A 24,596-nucleotide genomic window follows, 5' to 3' on the forward strand; every position below is an offset into this window, starting at 1 on the left:
AAGTGCAGGCCCAGCCAAGGTGCTGGCAGGTTCTATCTGTGCAAAACCTGTTGGACAGCTATGCCAGTATGAGTCAGCTGTTTACCCACAGAATACTCCAGAATTCTACATAGGCTGGTTGAAAACAGAGGGAGGCTGGGGGTGGGGAGGGGGTGGTACTAACTTCTTTACCATACCCCCTCACTTCTATCATTGTGCTCACCTGAGGTGTCTGGGATCCTGTCCAACATGGCTGCCAGAAGTCCCGTCTGTGAAGATAGTGGGGGTGGAGAGGTGGGAGTGCGGTTAAGGGTGGCCTAGTGAGCCCAGCACTCTCCAGAAAGTGACCACGACGTACGAGGTAGACAGCCCACTCCTGCAGCGGCGTGACTATTGAGTAGAGAGAGGTAACTGGATGCTAAAACAAAACTTGAGACTCAGAAACTAATGGCCCACAAAACTCACAGTCTATCTAATGCCAAAGCCAGTGCCCTCCCCCTCTCTGGCCTACCACTCACGCCCAGGCTGCCCACTAGAGTCTTCTCTCCCCTGAGACTGTTGGTTTTCGCGAGATTGTGAGGGAGGGACTGTGTGTTTTGTCCTGGCCACACCCTCTGAGGAGGTTGCTGACAAAAAGGGATAGCAGGGTAAGCTTCCTCAAATCATAAATAACAACCTACCCATCCCCGGCTTTGACTTACATGCTTCTGGTGAAAGAAAATTAGATTGATCTTCTAGTGAGTAAAGGAAGTTGGAAGGGGATTGCCACCTCTGGTATATCACCCAAAGAAAAGCTGAGCAACTTGCCATTATTTTGGAGACGGCAAGAAAAGAACATCTCAGAACTGGGACCTCATTATTTGATTTTTTTTTTTTTTTAAACACAAGAGAAAAAGAGGACTTGTTCTTCAGCAAGTAAGTACATTTACTTTTATCTTAATATGGGATATCTCGGTAGGAATAGTTCCCAACAACCTGACTGCCTTTTAAATAAACATACCGTCACTCCTATCTCCAAGATGCATACTTGCTTCCAAAGGAGCCCGCCCATTGGGGTCCCATTCCCATGGGACGCTGAGGCTTCCCAGCATGGCTAGTGAGTCGTCAACAGAGTTATGGCTCATAAAACTCTGATGAAGGAGTGAATCCAAGCTAATCCTGATTAAAAGGGAGTGTGGCCAATAAAATAGCCAAATGTGGCTGGAAAATGAGCTCTGGGGTAGTTCCCAAAGAGGAGTCCCAAACGTCTTCTTTTTTTTTTTTTTTTTTAAAGATTTTATTTATTTATATGAGAGACAGAGATCACAAGTAGGCAGAGGCAGGCAAAGAGAGAGAGAGGGGAAAGCAGGCTCCCTGCTGAGCAGAGAGCCAGATGCGGGGCTCCATCCCAGGACCCTGAGATCATGACCTGAGCAGAAGGCAGAGGCTTAACCCACTGAGCCACCCAGGCGCCCCCCCCCAAATGTCTTCTGAGTAGCATTGGACTATGTCTGTGGTGGCAAGCTCTGAAGATCACATTGGAGCACCACATTCAATTTTAGTTCTAAATTTTGTTAAATTTACTGAAAAAAAAATCAGCTTCTTCCCATGGTAGTACATAATATAAATAAGTAATTTTTGTAGTACGTCTTTTCCTTTTTACTAACAGATTTTTCTGTTGATTCAGAACCTCTGCCAGTTTAAGACATGTTCTTTGTATAGGACATTTAAGAATGAAGACACTTTTTTATGTTAATGTATTGAGAAGGAAGTAGTTTCATAACTTAAGTCTTGCCTTGGACAAAATAAGACCTCACTGGTGTTTTGTGTTTCTTGGTATGTTTTGAAGAGGATCTGAATTTTGGCTGGCTGATACTGAGGGCCCTTACAGTTCTCCGTGCTTCTACCAAAGTCTTCCTGCTCCCATTAAGGAGAACCATTCCATGAGAGAGCTGTGGTTCATTTTGGGAACATGTACAAGGCAAGATCACCTCCTCGGAGTTCCCCTGACCTTTCTTTACCCTTGAGATTGTGTGGTTTAGATGTTGCTCAGATTAAAGTTCCCGACTCATTTCAGGCAGGCAATTAGGGAGTTTTATGACCCATACTTAGGCCAACCTTCCTTCCTGGGTGACTTCATTATTTTTTTTTTTTCCTTCTCAGGTTGTGAAAGTAAATCCATAGTCTTTTATATTCAGGAGTTTGGAGACCCAGGGACACCGTACACAGTGTTTCTGCAAGCAACACAGGAGAACTGTGTGAGGCAGCTGAATTGTGTGAGGCAGCTTCTGCTCCTGCCTGGTGCTTGCTGGGAGGTACCCAGGTCTCACTGGGTTTGAAATTGTTCTCGCTCTCTACCCTAAGCCGCAGAAGCCATGGATCACCCAGCGAAGCGGAGAACACCACCACTCGAGCACCTGTATCTCAAGCTCTTTCAGCTCCTGATGCTAGCAAGTCTTTTTTACTTCTGTTCAGGTAAGGAACTCCTGGGAGCTTCACTGAGTTTGCTGCTTCAGGGTCTAGGAGGTGGGGTTTTCTGTGCCGCCCCCTTCTGTCACCCTGCAACTGACCTTCAAGGGCTGGATTTGGGGGCGGGGTGCTGTTGAGAAGAGTGGGGCTCAGCTTTTTGAAGGATGGTTCTGACTTTGGTTTTAAAGTCAAAACAAAGGATTCTCTTTCTGCTGAAACAGCATACCACCTGGTGTCCCCAAAGTAAAGAGGAGGCTTTTGGGCTTCAGCACAGTCTGCCAGTTTGCAAAGACCCCAATGTCAAAAGCCCTTGTGTTAAGAGCTGCTCACTTAAAGCATGTCTAAACATGCTGTCGTCAACCAGAATGTCTAAGTGTGGGGGGGTGGGGAGAGGAAGAGGGACAGGAGAAGAGTTTGGGCACATGGATTACACGCTTGCTGTAGCAGTAGTTGTGCATTTTCTGTCTTGGGCTGGAAAACTTACTATTTTACGTGGTTGCTGAACCAAGAGAACCGTGACTTAAGTTTCAAAATTTATGCACCAGATACTGTATATAGTTGACAATTCAATGACATTTCCAACAGTTATAATTTTCTTCTAGGAGGCTGGGGGAGCACTCTCTAACGAGTCTTCTGGGGGGAGTCTAAAGAGCTTAAAAATGTTTAGGAGGAAATTTATACAGGCTTCCTAGAAATGTGTGTGTGTGTGTGTGTGTGTGTGTGTGTGTGTGTGTGTGTGTATGTGGGCGAGGGGCTGGGGAACCAATGAAAAAGAGAAAGAAAATACAAAATTAAAACCGGGGTTTTAGCAATTATACCAGGGAAATTAGAGGCAAGTGGAAAGAGATGATCTTCAAGCTAAAGAAAAGTATTTAGGAAAGCGCTTTGTCCTAGAGCTACATTCAGACTTTACTTTTGTGGTACCAGGTCAACAAATAAATTCCTGGGCATCTTATGTGCGAACACCTGTGATGCACTCAAAAACTACATCTGGGATTCCTGCCCCCTGAGAGATTTGAGTATGTTAGTTGAAGAAGGCACAACTAACCCCCAAGCTAATGCAGAGCAGCGAAGGGCTTGGTCCTGATTCTAAAAGCCTGAGACCTGGGAAAGGTGGGACCAGGGTGTCTGGGGTGGCTGGGTGGGCTTTATGGCTCTATGGCCAAGGCCCAGTGACAGAGAATTCTGGGTGGGGCCACAGAGCAGACAATGGCACAAAAGTAAGGAAGAGTCTGGCGCAAATGTTCTTTCTTCTGTGTACTCATCTCTTAATTCAACAAATATTGAACGTCTCCTCTGTGTAGGATCCTTTTGTGGTCCTGGGGACAAGTTGTGAGCAAGATTGACATGACTTTTGCCTTCATGGACTTTACAGTCAGTAGGAAGAATGTGACAATCCATCAAAGAACCCCTCAAATGAGTGTACACACAGCCAACCTCTCTGCCAGAGGGGAGAGTGGTAAGAGTGAGCGGGTGAAGGCAGAAAAGCAGCATGTGAAAGAAGCAGAGGAGCAAGGAAGAGGAGATAGCATGTTGGGACAGGCCCAGGCAGGTACCAGACTCCATAAGGCTCGAAGGTCATGGGCAGGAATCTGAATGTGATTTGGAGAAACTGGGAAGCCACAGAAGGGTTTTAAGGAGGGACGTGGTCTGTACCAATCACCCGGGGGACCTTGTCCAAAGCAGTTTCTAGCATAAGGGATTTTCAGGGCAGTGAAAAAACTCCATATGATACTGTAAGGGTAGACAGATGTCATTTTACCTTTGTGAAAACCCATTGAATGTATAGTGTCAAGAATGATGCCTAAAGGAAACGGCAGACTCTGGGTGGTAATGAGGGGTTAATGTAGATTCCTTGATCGTCACAAATGTACCCTCTGGCATAGGATGTGGATGGTAGGGGAGGCTGTGTGGCTGCAGGGGATGGAGTATATGGGACCGCTCTGTACTTTACATTCATTTTGCTGTGAACCGAAAATGCTCTAAAATAAAGTCTGTATATTTTTTGGAAAATACAGTTTCTGCTGAGGGGGGCCAGGGAGGGGCCTAAGGTTCTGTGTTTTGAACAAGGACTCCGGTGATGCTGATGCTGTTGGGCAACAGACCTTCAGTTTGGGTGGTAAATCTCTGAAATGATGTTTTAAAAAAGAAGTGTTGCTAAAGCATTCAGATGGCTTGTAGGGCTGCCAGAGTGATGGTGTAAAACCTGTCAGGAGGCTGCGTCGGAGAGCTTTGATGAGGAGACTGGAGTCAGGGGTGAGGGGATTGGAGAGTATGTGTGATGTAGTATGGTGGGGGCTTGGCTTCAGGGAAAGGGATTTGCCACACACCCTCCTCCTCTGCTCCAGGCCGGGAAGCGGGACTACTACCTATCCCCGGCCTGCCATTGCTGCCCAGAACAGGGGACCACTTTGTCCTAAGAAGAGAGGGGCTGCCTGAACTCCTCTCCATTCCTGGTTGGGTCCATGGAGCAAAACACTAGACTCCTGGACTCTGGAAACTGGCAGTTATAAGGCAGAGGGTCTAACAGGGTAGCTCTCACAGGCGCCGATAAGGGGCAGCTTTCTCTCAGAGGTGGGGTGTTTTCAGGGAAGCACAGCTCCAAGAGGAGGGGAGAGGCTTTTGGTAGGAGTGGGCCAGGGACACAGGAAAGGTGTTGCCTCTAAGTCTATGGCATGAGGAAGACAGAGCCAGAGGGAAAAGAATGCCCTCAGAGTGCCACAGAGACTCTTTCCATCGTCACATACTATCTGAACGCTGCCAGCCAAGGGCTCCTATGAGCCTCGGTTCTTGCTGGGACAACTCCGATATTCAAAGTCCCTGAGCTTTTTAAAGATTTAAGTACCATTTGGAAACGCAAAGGGCCAGATTTATACAGAGCATACAGGCTGGGTCTCAAGAGGAGAGAAAGTCGGGAGCGATGCAAAAATCAGGCGGCAGGTCTCAAATCTGTCAGCGGCTGGAGAGCAGATACTTACCCTCCTTGTGTGCCCAGCACCAAGCCCAAGTCCGACACAAGCCCCAGGGGTGCTGGTTCACCTCACAAAGAGCACTTAGTGGTGTCCCAAGGGATCACTGCCTTTGGAAGGATATACACAGACCATTAGCAGTAAATGTCTAGATGGTGGGATTATAGATGACTTTTACCCTTTTCTGTATTTACCGTTCTTTCTATAAATTTAATGTGTGTCTCCTTTAGAGTCAGGAAACATCTTTCTTTCTTTCTTTATTTCTTTCTTTCTTCCTTTCTTTCTTTCTTTATTTTTAGTATTTTAAAAAATATTTTTATTTATTTATTTGAGAGAGAGAGAGAGAGAGCACGTGCGCGCGCGAGAGCATGTACGCGTGAGAGAGAGCACAAGTTGTGGGGGGGCGCTGGAGGGCAGAGGGAGAAGCAGACTCCCCACTGAGCAGGGAGCCCAATGCAGGGAGATCCCAGGACCCTGAGATCATGACCCGAGCCGAAGGCGGATGCTTAACTGACTGAGTCAACCAGGTGTCCCAAGAACACCTTTATTTAAAAAGCAGACTTAAGGGGCACCTGGGTGGCTCAGTCATTAAACGTCTGCCTTCAGCTCAGGTCATGATTAAGGGGTCCTGGGATGGAGCCCTATATCTGGCTCCCTGCTCAGCAGGAAGCTTGTTTCTCCCTCTCCCACTCCCCCTGCTTGTGTTCCCTGTCTCACTGTATCTCTCTCTGTCAAATAAATAAATAAAATCTTTAAAAAAAAAAATAATACAAATAAAAAGCACACTTAAATCCCAGTGAGATAACATACATCATAGCACATGGGGACTTAAGATTTTCAGCCCAGTTCCAGATACCTGGTTCAATCCAGATGTCAGCCAGTTACCACAGTGATTCTGGCCTGTCCTAGGTGTGATTCAACAAATCACGTGCTATGAATGACAGGAACAGCCCCATTTAAGAATCTATATAATGTTTTATACTTAACTAAGCACTTTTACATCTGAGTATCATACAATCCCCATGATAATTACGTGAAATTTTAGGGGAGAATATATTATGCCTGTTTTGCAGAAATTCCCAAGGAACAATCACAACCTTGTTCAGGGTTATGATTCTAATGTGCAGTGGATGGAGGCAGATCTCATCACCTAATGCATAGCCATGCATTCAGCAAATATTTATTGAGCACCTACTATGGGCAAGTCCCTGTCCTAGATTCTGCAGATATAGCAATGAACTAAATAGATAAAGCCCCCGCTCCGGTAGCCTCAAAAGTAATGGTTGCCAGAGACAAGCTTGAAGAGAAATAAATCAGGGCAAGGGACTAATGAGCAGCAGGATGGATGGGGGGTCTGGGAGGAGGGTGCTGGTTAGGGAGAGTCGGAGAAGGGATCTCTGACAAAGGGGGACCAGAGTAGAAACCCGAGGGAAGCAAGGAACTGGGCATACGGATGTCTGGGGAAGCCGCCTGTACCTGGCCTGTGCCAGGGACTGCAGAGGCGTCCCGTGTGCGTGACCTCACAGAATCCTCATGCCCACCTTGCTAGGTTAAGTGTTGCTCTGCCCATCTGTAAAATGGTAAATAAGGTCCAAAGTTCAACTAGGTTTCAGGCAGTAATGTTCAGAATTCAGGGACCTGACTCTTCCCTCCAAAGCCACTGAGGCAGACAAAACACTTCAGAGACCTCTCAATTGTCTGCATGCAGCAGGCCCGAGTCTGGAAGCCAGGTCCTGGTGGAATTTCCAAATTGCTCAGAAGATTTTTGGTTCCTCTTTTCAGTCTGGTTCTTCTTCAGCATGAGTGTGTGGTGAGAGGATTTCACACAGGAACATTAAGGATCTCATTGATGGTTACTGACCTTTAGAGGGACACCCACACTTCTCCTCAGATGGCTGGACAAAAACTCCTTAAGAGTCATCATTGAAAGTAGCTCGTTTTCGGTTCAGATTCCTCTTTTGCTAATGCCACCACATGTCAAACTTGGTTAGAAATCCTGGAGTCTTTTCGGATGGGAACAAATAGATCATAAGGATTCTCTTTGGATTCCCGGATGAATGAGCTGCTTTCTGTCATGGTATCTGTCTGGCCCGTAGCAAGACCAGAGTCCTGAGTCCCTGACAAAATCCCTGGGTGCAATGGAAGGACCAGCGGGTAGAAGTTGGGAGCAGGAGTCGGGAAAGGGAGGAAAGTCTTACAGAAAACTTGCTTTGTAATAGGGACTGTTCCATGTATATCATTTAATGGAATTTAATTTTATAATGATCCTGGGAGGTTGGTATCATACCCTATTTACAGATGAGGAAATGGATTTATTAGCAGGTGGCTGAGCTGGGGCTAGAATCCAAGTCAATAGAAACCCATAGTTCATGCCCCTTACGCCTATCAGTTTGCTTCTGCTCTATCTTTTTAAAGAGAACTCAGGTTATTTAGCTATTATATGCTCCCCTCAAATATATCTTTTCATTTCTTCCCCCTTTTCCAGATCTGTTCCTTAAAGCTGGGGTTGGCAGTGTTCAGCACAATTGCCAAAAGGGGTCCCTTAGATCATTCTGAGTTCCTTCACCCTGCTATGAAGATACCTGCCATCACAGAAATCACTTCCTCACACTGTGTGGGGCCCATATCCAGTCTGATGAAGGCCTGAAGAGTGGCTGTTGAGATAGAGAGGTGCTAGTGCTCATGATCCTGCTGTCTGAGGAGAGAGAGGGACTGGAGACTTGATCCCTAGATAGCACCCCCTCCCCCCAGGGAAGGCTGTATGGCTCTGGGAGATACAGGGCATCATAGCATTGGGTGGGGAAGGTGGTGGCGAGTTGTGAAAGAGCTTGGGCTTGGGGGCTTGGGGGATCTGCTTGTAAGTCAGGCCTAGCAAAGGAAGAATGACCCAAAAAATCGGAAAACACAGCCTGACAGGGAAATTTGGTGCCACTGATAAATGCTTAGGAGCTAACAAAAAGACGGAGCTTGATTACTGAAATGTTGGTAATCCTGGAATACACTGATGGGAAAGTGGGCAGAATGTTTTAAGTGGGGACCGTCTTATAGGGCAACTGTTGCATGGATGGCAGATAGCTGAAAGAGATCAGGACCAGATAGGGATAATTTAGGGTCACTGAAGAGAAATAGTCTGGAGGTGTAAACTACACCTTGTCTGGTGGGGAGGTTGAGGAGCCAATTCAACCTGAGGTTATGAGGCCAGTCCAGGCCTGGAAAGAAAAGGACTGTTTCTCAAAGCAAAAGAGCTCAATAGTCAGGTCCAGCTGGGGTGTGGGCAGTGTTAGTCTACTTATCCTGTAACTGGAGCCTAAAATTGGGGAAACCAGTGAACAAGGAGAGTGGGTGGCTTGAAAGGTTTGCACCAGAAACTGTAGAGCTGGGACAGCTTCCTTTCCTGGGCTTAGTTTCATCCTCTATAAATAAGAACACAAAAATGAATGAACATGGAAGTCCCTTCAAGATCTCATATTCCAGTGATTCCCATATCCCCATTGGGCTGAGTACATTGTGTACCCATAGTTGACATTCATCTGCCCGGTCTCCTAAAGTCCTCCTTCTTGTGGGACTAGTGGACCTTCTCTCTCATTGTCCACTGATGGATGAATTGAAAAGAAAATGTGGTATATACATACAATGGGATATCATTATCATTATCTTACTATTCCTTAAAAAGGAAGGAGATTCTGGCACATGCTAAAACATGGATGAACCTTGAGGACACCATGCTAAGTGAAATAAGACCCTCACAAGAAGAAAACACTGTATGATTCCAGTTATATGCAGTAACTAAAATAGTCAGACTCACAGAAACAGAACATTAAGTGGTGGTTACCAAGGGCCTGGGGGGATAAAGAAAGGAGAGTTGCGTAATGCATACAGCATTCCAGATTTGTGAGATGAAAAGTTCTGGAGATCTGTTTCCTAACAATGTGAATATACTTAACACTACTGAACTGTACACTTAAATACGGTTAAGATGGTATATTTTACATTTTTTAACCACAATTTAGAAAAGAGAGAAAAAAGCACTGGAAACCAGAAGTATCAAAATCAAACTGAACTCTCTGATCACGCGCAGTCACTAGATACAACACCCTGAGTTTGTTTTTGCCGACTTGGAATTCCTGCTTCTGCAAGTGGCTGTATTTAATAGATAGAAAATCCTTTCTGTTTGCCTCTCCTTAGGCATCATCCAGGTGAACAAGACGGTGAAAGAAGTAGCAGTACTATCTTGTAATTACAACATTTCCACTGAAGAACTGACAGAAGTTCGAATCTATTGGCAAAAGGATGATGAAATGGTCGTGGCCATCATGTCTGGAAAACAGCAAGTGTGGCCCAAGTATAAGAATCGCACCTTCACTGACTTCACCAAGAACCTCTCCATTGTGATCCTGGCTCTGCGCCTGTCAGACAATGGCAAATACACCTGCATCGTTCAAAAGCCCGAAAAAGGGTCTTACAAAGTGCAACACATGACTTCAGTGATGTTATTGGTCAGAGGTCAGTGGGATTTTTCTGATTTCCTATAACCTGGCAGACTCTTGATGCCCTTAAAGATACACTCCTATTAATTTAGTTGAACATTTTACAGAAGAGGGATGTATCTTCATTTAGGGTTAAGTAAGTCTGTAGTTTTACAATAAACCCTAATTGATTTTCAAGACATCCTGGAAGTATCTATTAGTGTGAGTTTCTGGCATTTTGACAGTCCAAATTCATGACAGTCATCCTGGGGCACTAGAATGACCTAAAGTGCCTTCTGAATCATAAGGGGACACACTTGATTTGATGTAGCTGAACGGTTAACTGCACTTGAAACAGTAATATATTCTTGTGAAAGTATATTGAAAGGTATAAGAACAATGCAGACGGAGATATTTTTCAAGTAATATTCAAATGCCTATAGCTATTTTATGATTTATATTTATTATTGGATTTGAACCGCTCATCTAATGGGTATTCCTACAAAGTTAGACATTAGAGGACTAGATGCATAATTTATTTAACGGGGAAGAAAATTAATTCATAAATCAAAACTCAACTTATACATCTAACCGTGAAGGCAAGCATTTCTTGGGTAGGAAGGAACCTTGCGTTAATCACAGGTGATGGTACTAGAGGATACTAATGTAGCCTGAGCCCCTTGCTGAGAAATGATAGCCCTTGAACTTTCCCCCATACTTGAAATTAACCACATTTCTTTTTCTTCCTGGACACTGGGGCCTTTAGTGGAAACTGAACCTATCACTTAATAAAAGATAATCATTCACCTTGATAACAGATAATGTAAGTGGATCCTTGGTGAACTCTTCGCTACTCTTCCCTCCCTGTTCTCCAGCTATGTTGACTCTTTCACTTTAGCATCCAGATCACACCTAAAGCTTAGGAGGTAAGCCGGTTGCATGGGATTACCTTGACCCTCCCTCTGTGTATTCCCTACTCACGAAGAGAGCCATGATTATATGGTGGTGTGATTTTAAGGGTTCTACCAAGCCCGGCGTCTTATAAAGTGCTGACCTACACTGATCCCTAGAATTCCCACCATTTTTGCTTCTCCTGCCAGTTTCGGCATTGTCTATAAAATCTCAGTTAAAAATGAAAATGTGTTACCTGGGGGCGGTGGCACCATGAACATATGAACCTGTAGTAGGTAATTACATTAGATATAGGCAGTCCTCAAAGAGAATGCCCAAACAGAAGTAGAGGCAGGATTATGTACATTTTGATAGAAAAATAAAGGCTGGAAGAAGAGGCAGAGTTTCAGGAAGGACAAGCCCTAGTAGCAGACCACAGCAGGAGACCAGGGACAGCTCAAAAGGCAACAAGAGTGCTGGGGGCCTCAAAAGGGCTGGGAGGGGCAGGCCCAAAAGTCAGATGTGCAAAGACAAAAAGGGAAACTTTTCATTTGACTCAGAATCAATTAATTCTGATTTTTCCATCTGCATCAGTTACAACAGTGTTTCTCTTACATTAAGGTCCCTATGAATCACTAAGATCTTGTTGAAATGCAGATTCAGGTTCAGTAGGTGTGGAATAAAGGATCTTTGATTCTGCACTAACAAATCATGAGGTGATGTCCGTACTTATGGCTGCTGAGGATACACAGTTTGAGAAACCAAGACATTAAATAATCCCTTACTTGACAAGGATGACCAGCTATCCCATTTTGCCTGGGACTGAGAGGTTTCTTCAAACACCTGAGACTTCCCCAGGTTAGACACTGAAAAAGCTGGTCTCTACATTCGCCTAAGATTGCAACATGATATAATATCAGCATCACAGTGTCTAAAAGCCTCCATTAAACAGCATTTGGGGAGCTAGATATGCTAGCTAACAGATTAAATAGGATAACAGATGTTTACCTTTCTAACACCTGTGCACCTCTTCCTTTCCTAATAAGATATTTTTACCCTACCCATTCAGAATTATAACAATATGGGTTAATGTATTAAAACGAGATACAAAAGAGTAATTCTTTGATGGTTCACAATCTTGCAAGGCCATAGGTGCTGTTACTTGAGATGGATCACCTCACTGAAGGGATAGGAGACAGCTGAGGCTGTGCAAAGTCTAGCCAGACCTTGCAAAGATGCTTTCTAATATACAGAATATTTTCAGTATTCTTGAAGTTAAGTATGTCTCGGAAAAGCAGAGCACAGAAATGAAGATGAATCATAATTTGGGATATGGGTTACTTGGATTTGTCATTCCAGGTTATAATATATAACATTGATGTTGTAAGAAATAAAGGAAATATTCGTTGTTTTTTTTTTTTTTTTTTTTTTAGATTTTATTTTGTGGGCTTCGAACTTACAACTCTGAGATCAGGAGATGCATGCTCTGCTGACTGAGCTAGCCAGGCACCCTACAAAGGGAATATTCTTGATGTCAGCTACTATTATAATGATTTGATCTTATAAGACAAATTGCAGGAGTAGGAAATGTCAACTAAAAATGGCTCAGGAAAATGTCAGACTTAATTTAGAGACAGGGTTGGTGCAAAAAAGATGACTTCACCTCCTACCAAACTCAAGTTTTTCCTTTTCCTGGCAGTTATAATCACTTGCCATAACTTCCCCTTTCTCTTATTAGTCATAGTACTACTGGGTGGTTTTGGAAGTTTTCATAGGGCAACTTGATTTAAATGAGGGAGCTCATTTAAGAGAGCACAAATTTAAGACTCACAGAAGTCCATCTACTAACTGATTTGCTATGTGTCAGGCCTTGTGCTTCATGATTTATATCAATGATGTCATTTAATTTTTAGAACCCTGGAAGGCCAGTATTACTACCCCATCTTACAGATGAACAAACTAAAACCGAAAGTAGTGAAGTAATTGGCCCCAGGGCTTAAAGGCAAAACTGACTTTTAAACCAGCTGTTGGATCTTGGCCAGCCTGTGCCTTAAAGGAAATCTTTGTTAATTATGTATGTATGGTTCCCAAATGGTCTTTTAAAAAACCCAACTTTCGAGAAGCACAATCCTCATGAGTGGCTTCCGCTTTGCATCATACATCTTGTGTTAAAAGAAAATCCAAGTGGTATAATTTGTTTACACTATGATGCTTTCTAAATAAACTCTTAAAAAAAAAAAAGGCTACACTACGTTAGGCTATACTACGTCTCTCTGTGGAACTCCGAATTGTGAAAAGAAATCTAACTGTATGGGATGAAGTATGCGGGCCTTGGTCCCCCACACTCAGGCTGAGAACTACACATTTCTTTAGGCCTAAGAAAAAGGAAGAAAGTGGGTTAGGGAATTTTCTCATGTGCTCTCTGCAGTCATTTCACTATGCTTTGCTTTGTATATACTTTAGTATCTTATTGGGGGTCAAATATACAAATGCAAGAGTGCCTCAAATATCTTGGAGGAATGCTAGGAAGGCCCCTGTGGCCTTGTGATGCATATCAAAATAGCAAGGGAGTCAGTAAAGTAGAGTGGTTGAGATTACAGGCTCAGTATTGTACAATTTGGACAGAAGTTTATCTTATTAAAGGCTACTTTTGAAAATTTAGTAAGGGCATGTTAAAGAAAATTTGGAGTAATGGTTATCTCAAGTGTGGGAAGTGGGGAGACAACAAAGGTGAGAGCATACGAGTAGATTTACGTCAGTTACAGTCAAAGCACTGGCTCTCAAGCTGGATGGTGGGTTCACAGGTGTTTTTTATAGTATTAGTTCATAAATAGATAAATAAGAGAGCCACTTTGTGTATCTCAAATATTGGGAAGGGAAGAAAAGAAAGGCAGGAATGGAAAGGAAAAGAAAAGCAGGCAAGGGAAGAGAAGAGAGGAAAGAAAAGGGTCTGGTATTGGAAAAACTAGAATTCACATCCCAATTTTGCCCCTTACTCATGATCTCTCAACTTCGATTTGATTATTTACAAAATGGAAATCATATTAGGTTAAATCAAATGATATTGCTGACATTTGATCTTTCTTGACATACCCCTGCCTTGTAGGGTTGTTGTAGAGATGAAATGAGGTAGTATCCAAGACCCAACAAGCATTAAGAGCTCAGTAAATGTTGTCTATTATTTTTCTCTTCGTATCTTATAAATGCAAAATATGATGTCAGTATTTATTCACATAGATCTATTTCTTTGTATAAGTGTCCTCTTACTTCCATCAAAAGTGATCAAGAATTGGGGTGTCTGGCTGGCTCAGTTGGAAGAGCATGTGACTCCTGATCTCAGGGGCCGTGAGGTGTAGAGATTACTTAAATAAATAAAAATCTTAAAAAAAAAAAGTAATGAAGAATTGATACACCCAATTCAAACCAAAGTTGATCTTTGGGTCATACATAACTATTAATGATTTATGGGAAGTTACAAGTTGTAGCTCATTTTATAATTCTTATTAAAGCTAGATAATTTATTTAAAAAAAAAACCTCACATACCCCCCACTGCCCCAATACAAAATGATATGTACTTACATCTTTTTTCTTTCTTCAGCTGACTTCCCTGTCCCTACTATAACTGACCTTGGAACTCCATCACGTAACATCAGAAGGATAATGTGTTCAACCTCTGGAGGTTTTCCAAAGCCTCACCTCTCCTGGTTGGAACATGAAGAAGAATTAAATGCAATCAACACAACAGTTTCCCAAGATCCTGAAACTGAGCTCTACACTATTAGCAGTGAACTCGATTTCAATATAACCAACAACCATAGCTTTGTGTGTCTTGTCAAGTATGGAGACTTAACAGTATCTCAGATCTTCAACTGGCAAAAATGTACGTAACATTGTGCTGGGGAGTTTCTAACAGTGTAAATTCTGAAAAGAAGGCAATTCAGCCAGATCCATTTTAGAATTGTGTATATTGACTTTGATAGCATTTCTTGTATTTTTGGACCCACAAATGATAATGAAGTGATATTGTGACTTGTTAAGGTCACTGTACAAGGTGCAAGCATAGTGTTACTAGATTAATTTTATTTTCTTTAATAAACTTTCTAAAATTGAGACATTCAAATAAGTGCTCTCCATCAAGTACTCATCTTCGGAAGTTATTTTAACAATATTGTTGATATTAAGCACTAAAATTTGTCCTTCTTTGGACTTGTCCTTGGGGCTTTGGTACTTTCTTTTTTGGGGGCACCTCCTTCCCATTGTCCCATGGCATCAAATCATTGCCTTTCGTGAGTGAATGTGCCTTTTAAGAACCACTGGTTCATTCACAACTAAGTCTGGTAAAGAAGGCCAATGACAAACTACTTGAGGATAATGCCTGGAAATAGAGGTCATTTTTGCCCAGATACGATCACCTTCAAATACCTTACCCTTCAGCTAGTAAACTTACAGAGTTTTCTGTTCCCAAGAGGTGAAGTCATTTGAAAATGTAAAATGGAATAAATTGGGCTTATATAAATTTATGCATGTTAAACCCATAATAGGTTATTACAGAACTCAGATACTTAAAATAAGTGTCTTACTTATATGGTTGATTTTATGGAAGACCACGAGGCCTCCCTCCCACCCCTGGCCCACTCTTAACGCATTTTGTGGCTGTACTGTAATATACAATACACTGAATTTGATATATAGTGGCACATGGATATATAGTATATATGTCTTCCTCTTATCTTTATTTGAGTAGAGGAGATATTTTACATGGTCTAGTAGCTCTTTCTAGTGAATGATTTACTCAGGTCTTTCCATCTTGAAGTGGACTGGTTCATTATTTTCTTCAGTAGGTAATGAGATAAAATTTCCCGAGGATAGTAGTTCAAATACAAACAAAAATTTCATATGATTTTATTAATAGTCCAAATTCATTTCTTTCAGTCATCTTTTATGTGTTCTAAAAATTTTATAAAAGTGAGGTTTGAAGCATATAGTTTATTAATTCAGCTTTACTTTTCACTTTATTAATACATCATTATTTAATCAATTTTAGATTGCTGTGACTAAGGTAGGGATCAGCACACTGTTATAGCAGATTCAATCACCTTATTTTGGACATTATATTTGGAATATAAGTGTATATAATATTTTAGGACAGGAACTGACAAATATTTTCAGAAAAGGGCCAGATAGTAAATGTTTTAGTCTTTGTAGGTCAGATGATCATTGGCAACAACTCAGTTTTGCTGTTATAGCATGGAAGCTGCCATAAACAAGACATAAATGAAGGATATGGCTGTGTTCCAGCAAAATTTTATTTTAAAGAAGAGACAGTAGGCCAGGTTTGGCCTGTGTACTGTAGTTTGCTAACTTACAGGAAACAGAGCACTACACAGGGCTGGATCTCATATATCATGACCCTGTGATCATGACTTGAGCTGAAATCAAGAGTCAGATGCTTAACTGACTGAGCCAATGAGGTACACCTGAACTGCAGACATCACTTAGAGTCTAAAGCAAATGATGCATTTGTGGGTGGTCAAGGGCTGACTGCATAAACAAACAAAAATTAGGTGTACAGTTCATAAAAATGTTACAAGTCGATGTGAGCAAAGCTTTACATAAATATTTTTATGATTTATTTTATGTAAACATATTTATGTAAAGCTTTATATAAATATATTAATGTAAAAATATTTACTCAGTCAGTTAAGCATTTGACTCTTGATTTTAGTTCAGGTCATGAGCCCAGGGTCAAGAGATCAAGCCCCACGTCAGGCTCCATGCTGAGTGCGGAGCCTGCTTAAGATTCTCTCAGTCTCTCCCTCTGCCCCTCCCCCTACTCACGCTCTCTAAAATAAATCAATAAAGTCTTTTAAAAATATGTTTATATAAAGCTTTATGTAAATAGCCATGCTAAAAAAAATCCCCAAATTTATTAATTAAACCGTTTGGATCCATGATTCTTTTAGTCTGGGCCTGCCAAATTGGTTAACCCTTAATATACTGGAAGGCACATGTGCGTGGAAGGAGGTAAATCAGGGAGTCTGACTCATGGTGTAGCTAACAAGCTGTATGTGCCAATGTCCACGCCTACCTCTGTAATTAGGATTCTAAGTCTGCTCTATGGTGAATTACTAGGTTCCTACTGGGCATCACCACAGAGCTAGTTTGCCACTACTAGTTCCCCCTTCTTTTTCTCAAACGTACATCCTCTTTCTAGGCTGAATGAGGCTTGAGGATGGGTGAAGAGTGGCCTCTGAGAGGAAGCCAGGAGTGAGTCAGAACCTGTGGAACTTTTAGATTCCCAGGATAATAGGAAAAGCCTCCCTGTCATTCTGGGCTGTCATTCTGGTAATCACTCATCTTCACGCAATTTGGAGGTTTAGAGGAAAAGAAAAAAAAAAAAAGGAAAACCAACTTTCCCCAGTCTCTAACTGGTAGGTGCACTAAAGTCAAATGTGCATTTTAGAATAATCACTATGGCAGAATGTGTAGGAATTATTAGAGCCTAGGGAACCAGAGGCAAAGGGATCAGTATGGAGACGACTAGGTGGGGAGAAGAGAAACCTGAACGAAGGCAGTTGCTGCATGAGGTTTTGGGAAAAGGAACCAACTGCAAAGGTATCCTGAATACAGAATGGAAAGTCGATGGGAACTTACTGGGAAGTGAGCACAAAAAGAAGGCTTCACTCTTATTCGGTAACTATGGTTTTGCTATTCACTGAAATGGGAGAATATGGTTGGAACATATTCTTTGGAAAGATTACAGTGAGTTCAGTTTAAATCAGGTAGAAATGGTGGCATCCAGCCATGTAGCTGGCAGCTGGAAATTCAAATCTGGAGTTCAGAAACACAGGAGGACTACAGGTATTGGTGAGGATGCAGAGAAAGGGGAACCCTCTTGCACTGTTGGTGGGAATGCAAACTAGTGCAGCCACACTGGAGAACAGCATGTGGGTCTTCAAAAAGCTAAAAATAAAACTACTAGCAATTACACTGCTAGGTATTTACCCAAAGGATACACAAATACACATGCTAAGGAGTACATGTATCCTGAGGTTTATAGCAACATTATCAACAATAACAAAACTATGGAAACAGCCCAAATGGCCATCCACTGATTAAGTGAATAAAGAATATATGGTGTACATATACGTATATATAGTAGAATACTACTCAGCTATCAAAAAGAATGAAATTTTGCCATTTGCAACAACATGGATGGAGCTAGAATGCATTATGCTAAGTGAAATAAGTCAATCAGAGAAAGACAAATACCATATGATTTCACTCATATGTGGAATTTAAAGAACAAAATGGATGGACATATGGGGGGCAGAGAGAGAAAGGAAAACAAATCATGAGAGACTCAACTATGGAGAACAAACTGAGGGTTGATGGAGGGAAGAGGGTGCGGGATGGGCTAGATGGGTGCTGCATATTAAGGAGAGCATTTGTTATGATAAGCACTGGGTGTTATATGTAAATGATGAACCACTGAACTCTACTCCCAAAACCAATGTTGAACTGTATGTCAACTAATTAGAACTGAAAAATAAACAAAGAACCCAGTAGTTTCTCTGTGACAATGCCTGTGCAATATTTAAAGTAAATGAATCTATAATTAAAATTTGCATTTTAAATAAAATGCGTGTGCTGTAAGGAAAAAAGTGAGATCAAAAATATGATATACAGATTTAGAAATCAAGTGGTATTCTAAAACTTGGATGTGGATGAGACAAAGGGAAAAGGCGTGACAGATCTAGAGAGAGAAAAATAAGGTATATCTAGAACTCTATGTCAACTAATTATTAGTAATACATAGAAATATCAGTTCTAAAAATGAGATATAGACAAACCATAAGAGACTCTTAATCTCACAAAACAAACTGAGGGTTGCCAGGGGTAGGGGGGTAGGGAGAGGGTGGTGGGGTTATGGACATTGGGGAGGGTATGTGCTATGGTGAGTGCTGTGAAGTGTGTAAACCTGGTGATTCACAGACCTGTACCCCTGGGGCTAATAATGCATTATATGTTTATTTAAAAAAAAAGGTGAAAAAAATGAAAATGAGATATAAAGACAAGATCACTTTTTAATTTTTTAAAGATTTATTTCTCATTTTTATTTTATTTTTATTTTAGAGAGTATATGCATGAGCTAGGGGAGGGGCAGAGGGAGATGGAGAGCGAATTCTCAAGTAGACTCCCTGCCGAGCACAGAGGCCCATGTGGGGCCAATCCCAGGACCCCCACATCATGACCTGAGCCAAAACCAAGAGCCTGCTGCTTAACTGACTGAGCCACCCAGGTGCCCTTAGTATCTCCTAAGAATCTTTTTTATGCCAACTTAATTCAGTAAATACAAAAGTTCAAAATTTCTTTTTCACATTTGATACTTGATATCTGGATATTAGTTGCCCACAAATATGTGTCTGATTAAAGAGTTATGCAAGAAAAAAAAAAGAGTTATGCTTAGTGGAGAGCTAAGCAGAGAAAGAAGTGAAAAATACTCTTTTTAGTTGTGTAGATATGAGGCATAGAATTCAGCAGCTGGAAACACATTAGAGTTCACACTATTCTTTTCCCTCCACAGTTGAGCCACCCCGTACTGATAATCCAGTCCAGCTCTGGGTCATCTTAATCTCAGTAGTAAGTGGGATTATTGCGATCATTGCCGTTATAGGAAGCTGCCTAACCTACAGTAAGTACTATTGTACTATCATTTTGACCTCAATTCCTGGAAGCCCAAACTCTAACAGTGTATGTCAGCAACTCTCTGAGGTTTTAGCCTAGATTATAGCCTCTTCTCATTTTATGGAAACCTTAGTGTCTTCTTTACTGGTCTCACCAGGTTCTATTCATTCACTGGACAGACATTTCTTGGACACCTACTATGTGTCTGGTTCTCTACTAGGCACTGGAGTTATAAACATGAGGAATCATTGCCCTCAAGACACATTCTAGTTTAGTCCATTTATTTTTTCCCCTAACTTTATATTTTCTTGGAGACACTGATGCATGCTAACTAATTTGAAAACATTTCTGATGCAAAGTGATATTCTTAATCTTTGATTTTCAAGAGGAGGAAAGTCAGAATGACAAGATGTGGGGTTAAGAATCATTTTCTTGAAGGAGGGTAAGATGCACTAATGACACTGAGAAATTAGATGACCACTAGTGATTTTTACCAATTCTCAATCCCTTTGAATACATTTTGATTGAAAGATAAGGAGTGGCTGAGGAAAGAAGAGATATCTAGGATGTTTTTCCCTATGAGTTTAAATTTTTGGCCTTATATATATGCTACACTCCATCTCTATAATTAAATGAAGAGGAACTGCTAGGCCAGAGCTGAGGTCATAGTCACTACGAAGGAACACCAACCTTTCTTGGAGTAGAAATCATGTACATTTAGCAAAGAAAATTGGAAGACCAACATCTGCTGATTTTCCCAAACTTCAGCTCAAAAACTGTCAAAGTGCAGGGAAGTCACTAAGACTCTTCGCAACCAACAACTCAACAACTCACAGGTAGGGTAAAGAGGTTTGGTGGGCTCAAGGATGTTTTTGATACAGACTGCCCAGCCTTGCCCCTCTAGTTCAGGATCTCTTATTCTTAACACTACTGACATTTGGGGTCAGATCATTCTTTGTTTTAAGGTTCATTCGGTGCATTGTAATGTATTTTGCAGCCTCTGTAGGTTCTACTCACTATATGCCAATAGCACACCTGCCCCAGTTGTGACAACCAGAAATGTCTCTATTACATTTCAGATGTCCCAGTGCAGGCGGTGGGGAGGTGGTATTGGGTACTGGGTTAGAAATCTCCCTGGTTTAAGAGCCACTGATCTAGTTCTTAGCCAGTGAAGTCTTCCTGAAATATATAGGCATGATTTAGGGGAAACTCACCTATCTAAATCTTTATTGTTTGTGCTTGTCTTCAAGGACTTGCTGCAAGGTGGAGATGGGAAAAGAGGAATGAGGAAGGCGTGGACATGGAAAAGATCTCACCTATCTACATAGGATCTGCCCAAACATCTGTATAAGCAGAACATCTGGAGGTAGCTCCTCTAGTTCACCTATTCCAGGGTGGAATATATGAGATATATGGATTCCAAAGCACAGTGTTTTCTTCCTCAGTACCAGATTTAAACTCTACCTCACCTTCTCAAAGCCCTAACTCAGGTTACTCTAAACAGATGGTTGGCATCTCTCCTTTCTCTTCACATATGACTTGCTTATTGTTACCCCTTTCTTTTCTGTGCCATTCTGCCATGTTGAACTATTCCCCTCCCTTGTCAGTCAACTCAGTGTCTTTCATTATCTGTAAAGTACCTTAAGTTCACCTTGAAGTAATATTCCTGGCCCAGCTGCTTACTCTGATCATTCCTTTTCGCCTGTATCCCTCACTACTGATGGATCCAGATTAGGGTCAGTTACTGGTCACTCTGACCCCCTCAGTAACATCCTCATTGGTCTCTCTGCCTCTAACAGAGTCATCCTACTAACTCAGCAACACAGCCAAATCTTATAAAGAATCACTTCTTCATGTCATTTTCCCACTCAAAAACTCAGAAGAGACCCCTAATGCCTAAAGGGAAAGTATCAAGCCGTTTAACTTCCCATATTTCAATTGATCTCTTCAGTATAAATATTTTCAGTTCTTTGAACTGTTCTCCACATAGTAGTTTCCAGAAGCTTCAAGTGAACACACTAGATGTCAACAAGTGGAGTTCAAGACTTTAGATATGGTCTAATTCTACATACAATGGTATAATTACTGTCTGGGATCTGGAATGTTCTTTCTGTTAGAAAAGCCTAACACAGCAACAGCTTTTCTGAGTCACACTATTAACTTATATCAACTTTGTGTTATCCTAAACTTCCCAGGCCTTTTCATGTAAGAGAAATATTAGAATCCAAGAAACTGATACCAGGTCCAGGGTGGTTTATAGACTCTGTAAACAGTTTCTTTTTGACTTACGAAGTTAGGGTGAAAAAGCATAAAAAATGAGTCTGCAGTTACCTTTAAAAAATAAAAGGAGATGAAATATACCACCTGAGACTTAACTCTAATATGTTGTTTTACAAAAGCATTATTTTATTATCTCATTTAGTTTTTTTTTTTTTTAAAGATTTTATTTATTTGACACACACAGAGAGAGAGAATACAAGCAGGCGAAGCAGTAGGCAGAGGGAGAAGGATAAGCAAGATCCCCCTGGAGTAGGGAGCCAGATGCGGGACTTGATTCACCCAAGACGAAGGCAGCCGCTTAACCGACTGAGCCACCCAGGCACCCCTATTTCATTTGGTCTTGTAAAAATCTTTATGAGCAAGATCTTTATCTCCATTTTATAGGAGGGAATCCCAAGGCTCCCTCCCAGAGGTTGTGATTTGCCTAAGGTCAGGTAGGCAAGGAGCAGGGCCAGGACTCAAACTGGGTATTAAGCTCAGGTTCCTTTCACAACATCATAGACGCCTATGCACATTTCCCCACAGCAGTCTCTGTTTCTGGTTTTTTCCACCTTCTTCGGGATGCCCTTCCCGGGATGTCCACCTCGGTTCTGTGACTACCTAGAACTTCTCTGACTTTCCTTAACAGCTGGTTGCTGCTCAGTCGGCTGATAAGGTCATGTTGAAGCTGGGGGTTTTGTCTCCTCAGGGGTCACCTTGTCCAGTTCAAGTAACTCTGCCTTTGAACTGCTAGAGCAATGCTCTCTTGCACATCACATTCCATCTGGGTTTATTTTCATATGCATGTCTTACATTCTTTACTAAGTTGTAGGCTTATGGAGAACAACCATACCTCACATATCTGTTTGCCTCATAGGTAAAATATTACCTTGATCACTAAATATGGTCGTTTGACGATTGCTGGTGCTTAATAGATATTTCATGTAATAAAAATTGTCAGACTTGTCCTAAATTCTTCCGTAATTTAGACTTCCCTTTATATTCTTTGGCCATCAAGATTAAAATCTACTAATGTCACCTCAACTTTGGAGCACCTTTGTGATAAAAAATATAAAATATAAAATTTTAAATGCTTTCCTCCTTTGAGAACTCAGGGTTTGAACTATTCATTTATTTTTTTGTTTCCCCAGGTCCCACCTCCATCTTAGGTTGACCTCTTCTTTGAATTTCTTCAGATGGCCAGGATTATCCTAGGATTATTCTCTAGGAGCCTCTTCCTTTCAGTGGCCCTGCAAAAAGTGACCAGAGGAATATGGTGGGGACATAAGTAGCTCTGGTAACCTTGGTCAAAGAATTTAGAAACAAAGAATTGTTCAGGCCTGGAAGAGACATTCGAAAACACTTGTCTCATTAATGACAAGGAAATCAAGGCCCAGGGGGTGACCTGGATAAAGGCCTGAGCCAGAATCCAGATTTCTTATCTCTGGTGCTCTTTTCCATTAGTCTGGCTCTGTGCTATTAACCGGTGTGTTTATATATACACACATCAGTCAAAATGCTTCTGGAAAAAGAATTTGTCCAATGTCAGGTCAACTTTTTAGACTTGATCAGATACAACACTGGAGCATTTTGTGTTGTTATAAAAAGGAACCTGATGTTAATGTGTGAGTAGTATGCTGGTACATATACCAGTGTGAGGATGATGGAAACATTACTGGTGTTAACCAATATTTCATTTTTCATTGTGCTCTCCCACTTCTCCATCAGGTTCTGAAGAAAGTAGATTTATCCCAAACTAATATCCTCTGACATGTAAGATCAATGACTTATACACCTCAGAGCAATAGGTTGGAGAGGGATAGGTTGGTTTAGAGAGTCACATCCCACTGGTTCATATTGGACTGATAATCTCTTTAAATGGCTTTATGCTAGTTTAACCTCATTTGTAAAATATGAGAAAGTTCTCATTTAAAATGAGATAGGTTTTTATTGTGTATTACTAACAGTAAGCTGTCTTTAGAAATCGATCGGAGTAATGAAAATAGCATTCCATAGGCCTTCCTTAGATCCCTAAAGTGGCTGACTGCTGTTCCTGTGTTACTTGCTCATGACTCCTCTTTCTCTGAAGTTGTCTTCCACAACTCAGTGGACCAGAAGGTGGATCTGACTTAAGTGGGAGCAATCAGACATTCTCACTGGAAAATCTGACGTTGGACAGCAAATTGACCAAGTTTCTCACATGTGGCTGGGTCTAAAACATTTAATTTTGGTAGCTATAATGGGACCAGATTATGCTAGAGTCTGAAGCACACTTTTAAATGGTTACTCTCAGAACAAAATCACTGAGGGAAATAAATAATTTAAAGCAAAGACAAGAATTTAAAGCAAACAAAAAAAAAATAGGAATTGCTATATCTAGTTAAGATTAATAATCCTTAGACATGATCAAAAGGAGACCTCAAGAAGTAGTTACAAGCGAGGACACACCTAAGAGACAGCTTATTTATACTTAAATTATATTACATTACTTATTACATTTGATAAATTATTAGTACTATTTTTTCAAAGAGTTGTACTTTTATTCTGATATTTTTATGATGTGAATAAAACTATTTTTAAAACCAACCATCTAGTTTTTTAATTTCTAGTTGGAGAATTTAATCTATATGTGGATGTGAATAAAACAATAAACAGATTGACTGCCAATTTGTCAGCAGTTTATGAATGAGATAATTAAGGAAAACATGCTTTATGGAGTGTGGCATTAACATGTAAATCATGTTAATAATATACTTGTGCAGAAGTTCTTCTAGCCTTATAATTACTAATATTTGCTGTTCTCTCTCTCATCCCGTGCTCCAGGGCCTCGTGCTATGTTCCACATGCATCATTTCACTTAATACCCATTCTGAGGTAGATGCGATTTCATTTGAC

At 41.3% G+C, this 24,596-nt stretch overlaps 1 protein-coding gene across 1 annotated transcript; it reads left to right on the forward strand.

Moving 5' to 3' along the window:
• Positions 1-846: 846 nt before the first annotated feature.
• LOC111151302 (CD80 molecule) lies at positions 847-24,208 on the forward strand. Its single transcript, XM_022509200.1, has 7 exons — positions 847-894; positions 2,122-2,433; positions 9,582-9,899; positions 14,353-14,634; positions 19,342-19,449; positions 20,693-20,808; positions 22,853-24,208. Exons 2-6 carry the CDS (start codon positions 2,334-2,336, stop codon positions 20,791-20,793), a joined length of 909 nt encoding a protein of 302 aa, XP_022364908.1. The 5' UTR covers positions 847-894; positions 2,122-2,333; the 3' UTR covers positions 20,794-20,808; positions 22,853-24,208.
• Positions 24,209-24,596: the final 388 nt, after the last annotated feature.

Source organism: Enhydra lutris, unplaced genomic scaffold (assembly GCF_002288905.1).
Source record: "Enhydra lutris kenyoni isolate GAN:26980312 unplaced genomic scaffold, ASM228890v2 scaffoldscaffold2, whole genome shotgun sequence".
NCBI classification, from domain to species: domain Eukaryota; kingdom Metazoa; phylum Chordata; class Mammalia; order Carnivora; family Mustelidae; genus Enhydra; species Enhydra lutris.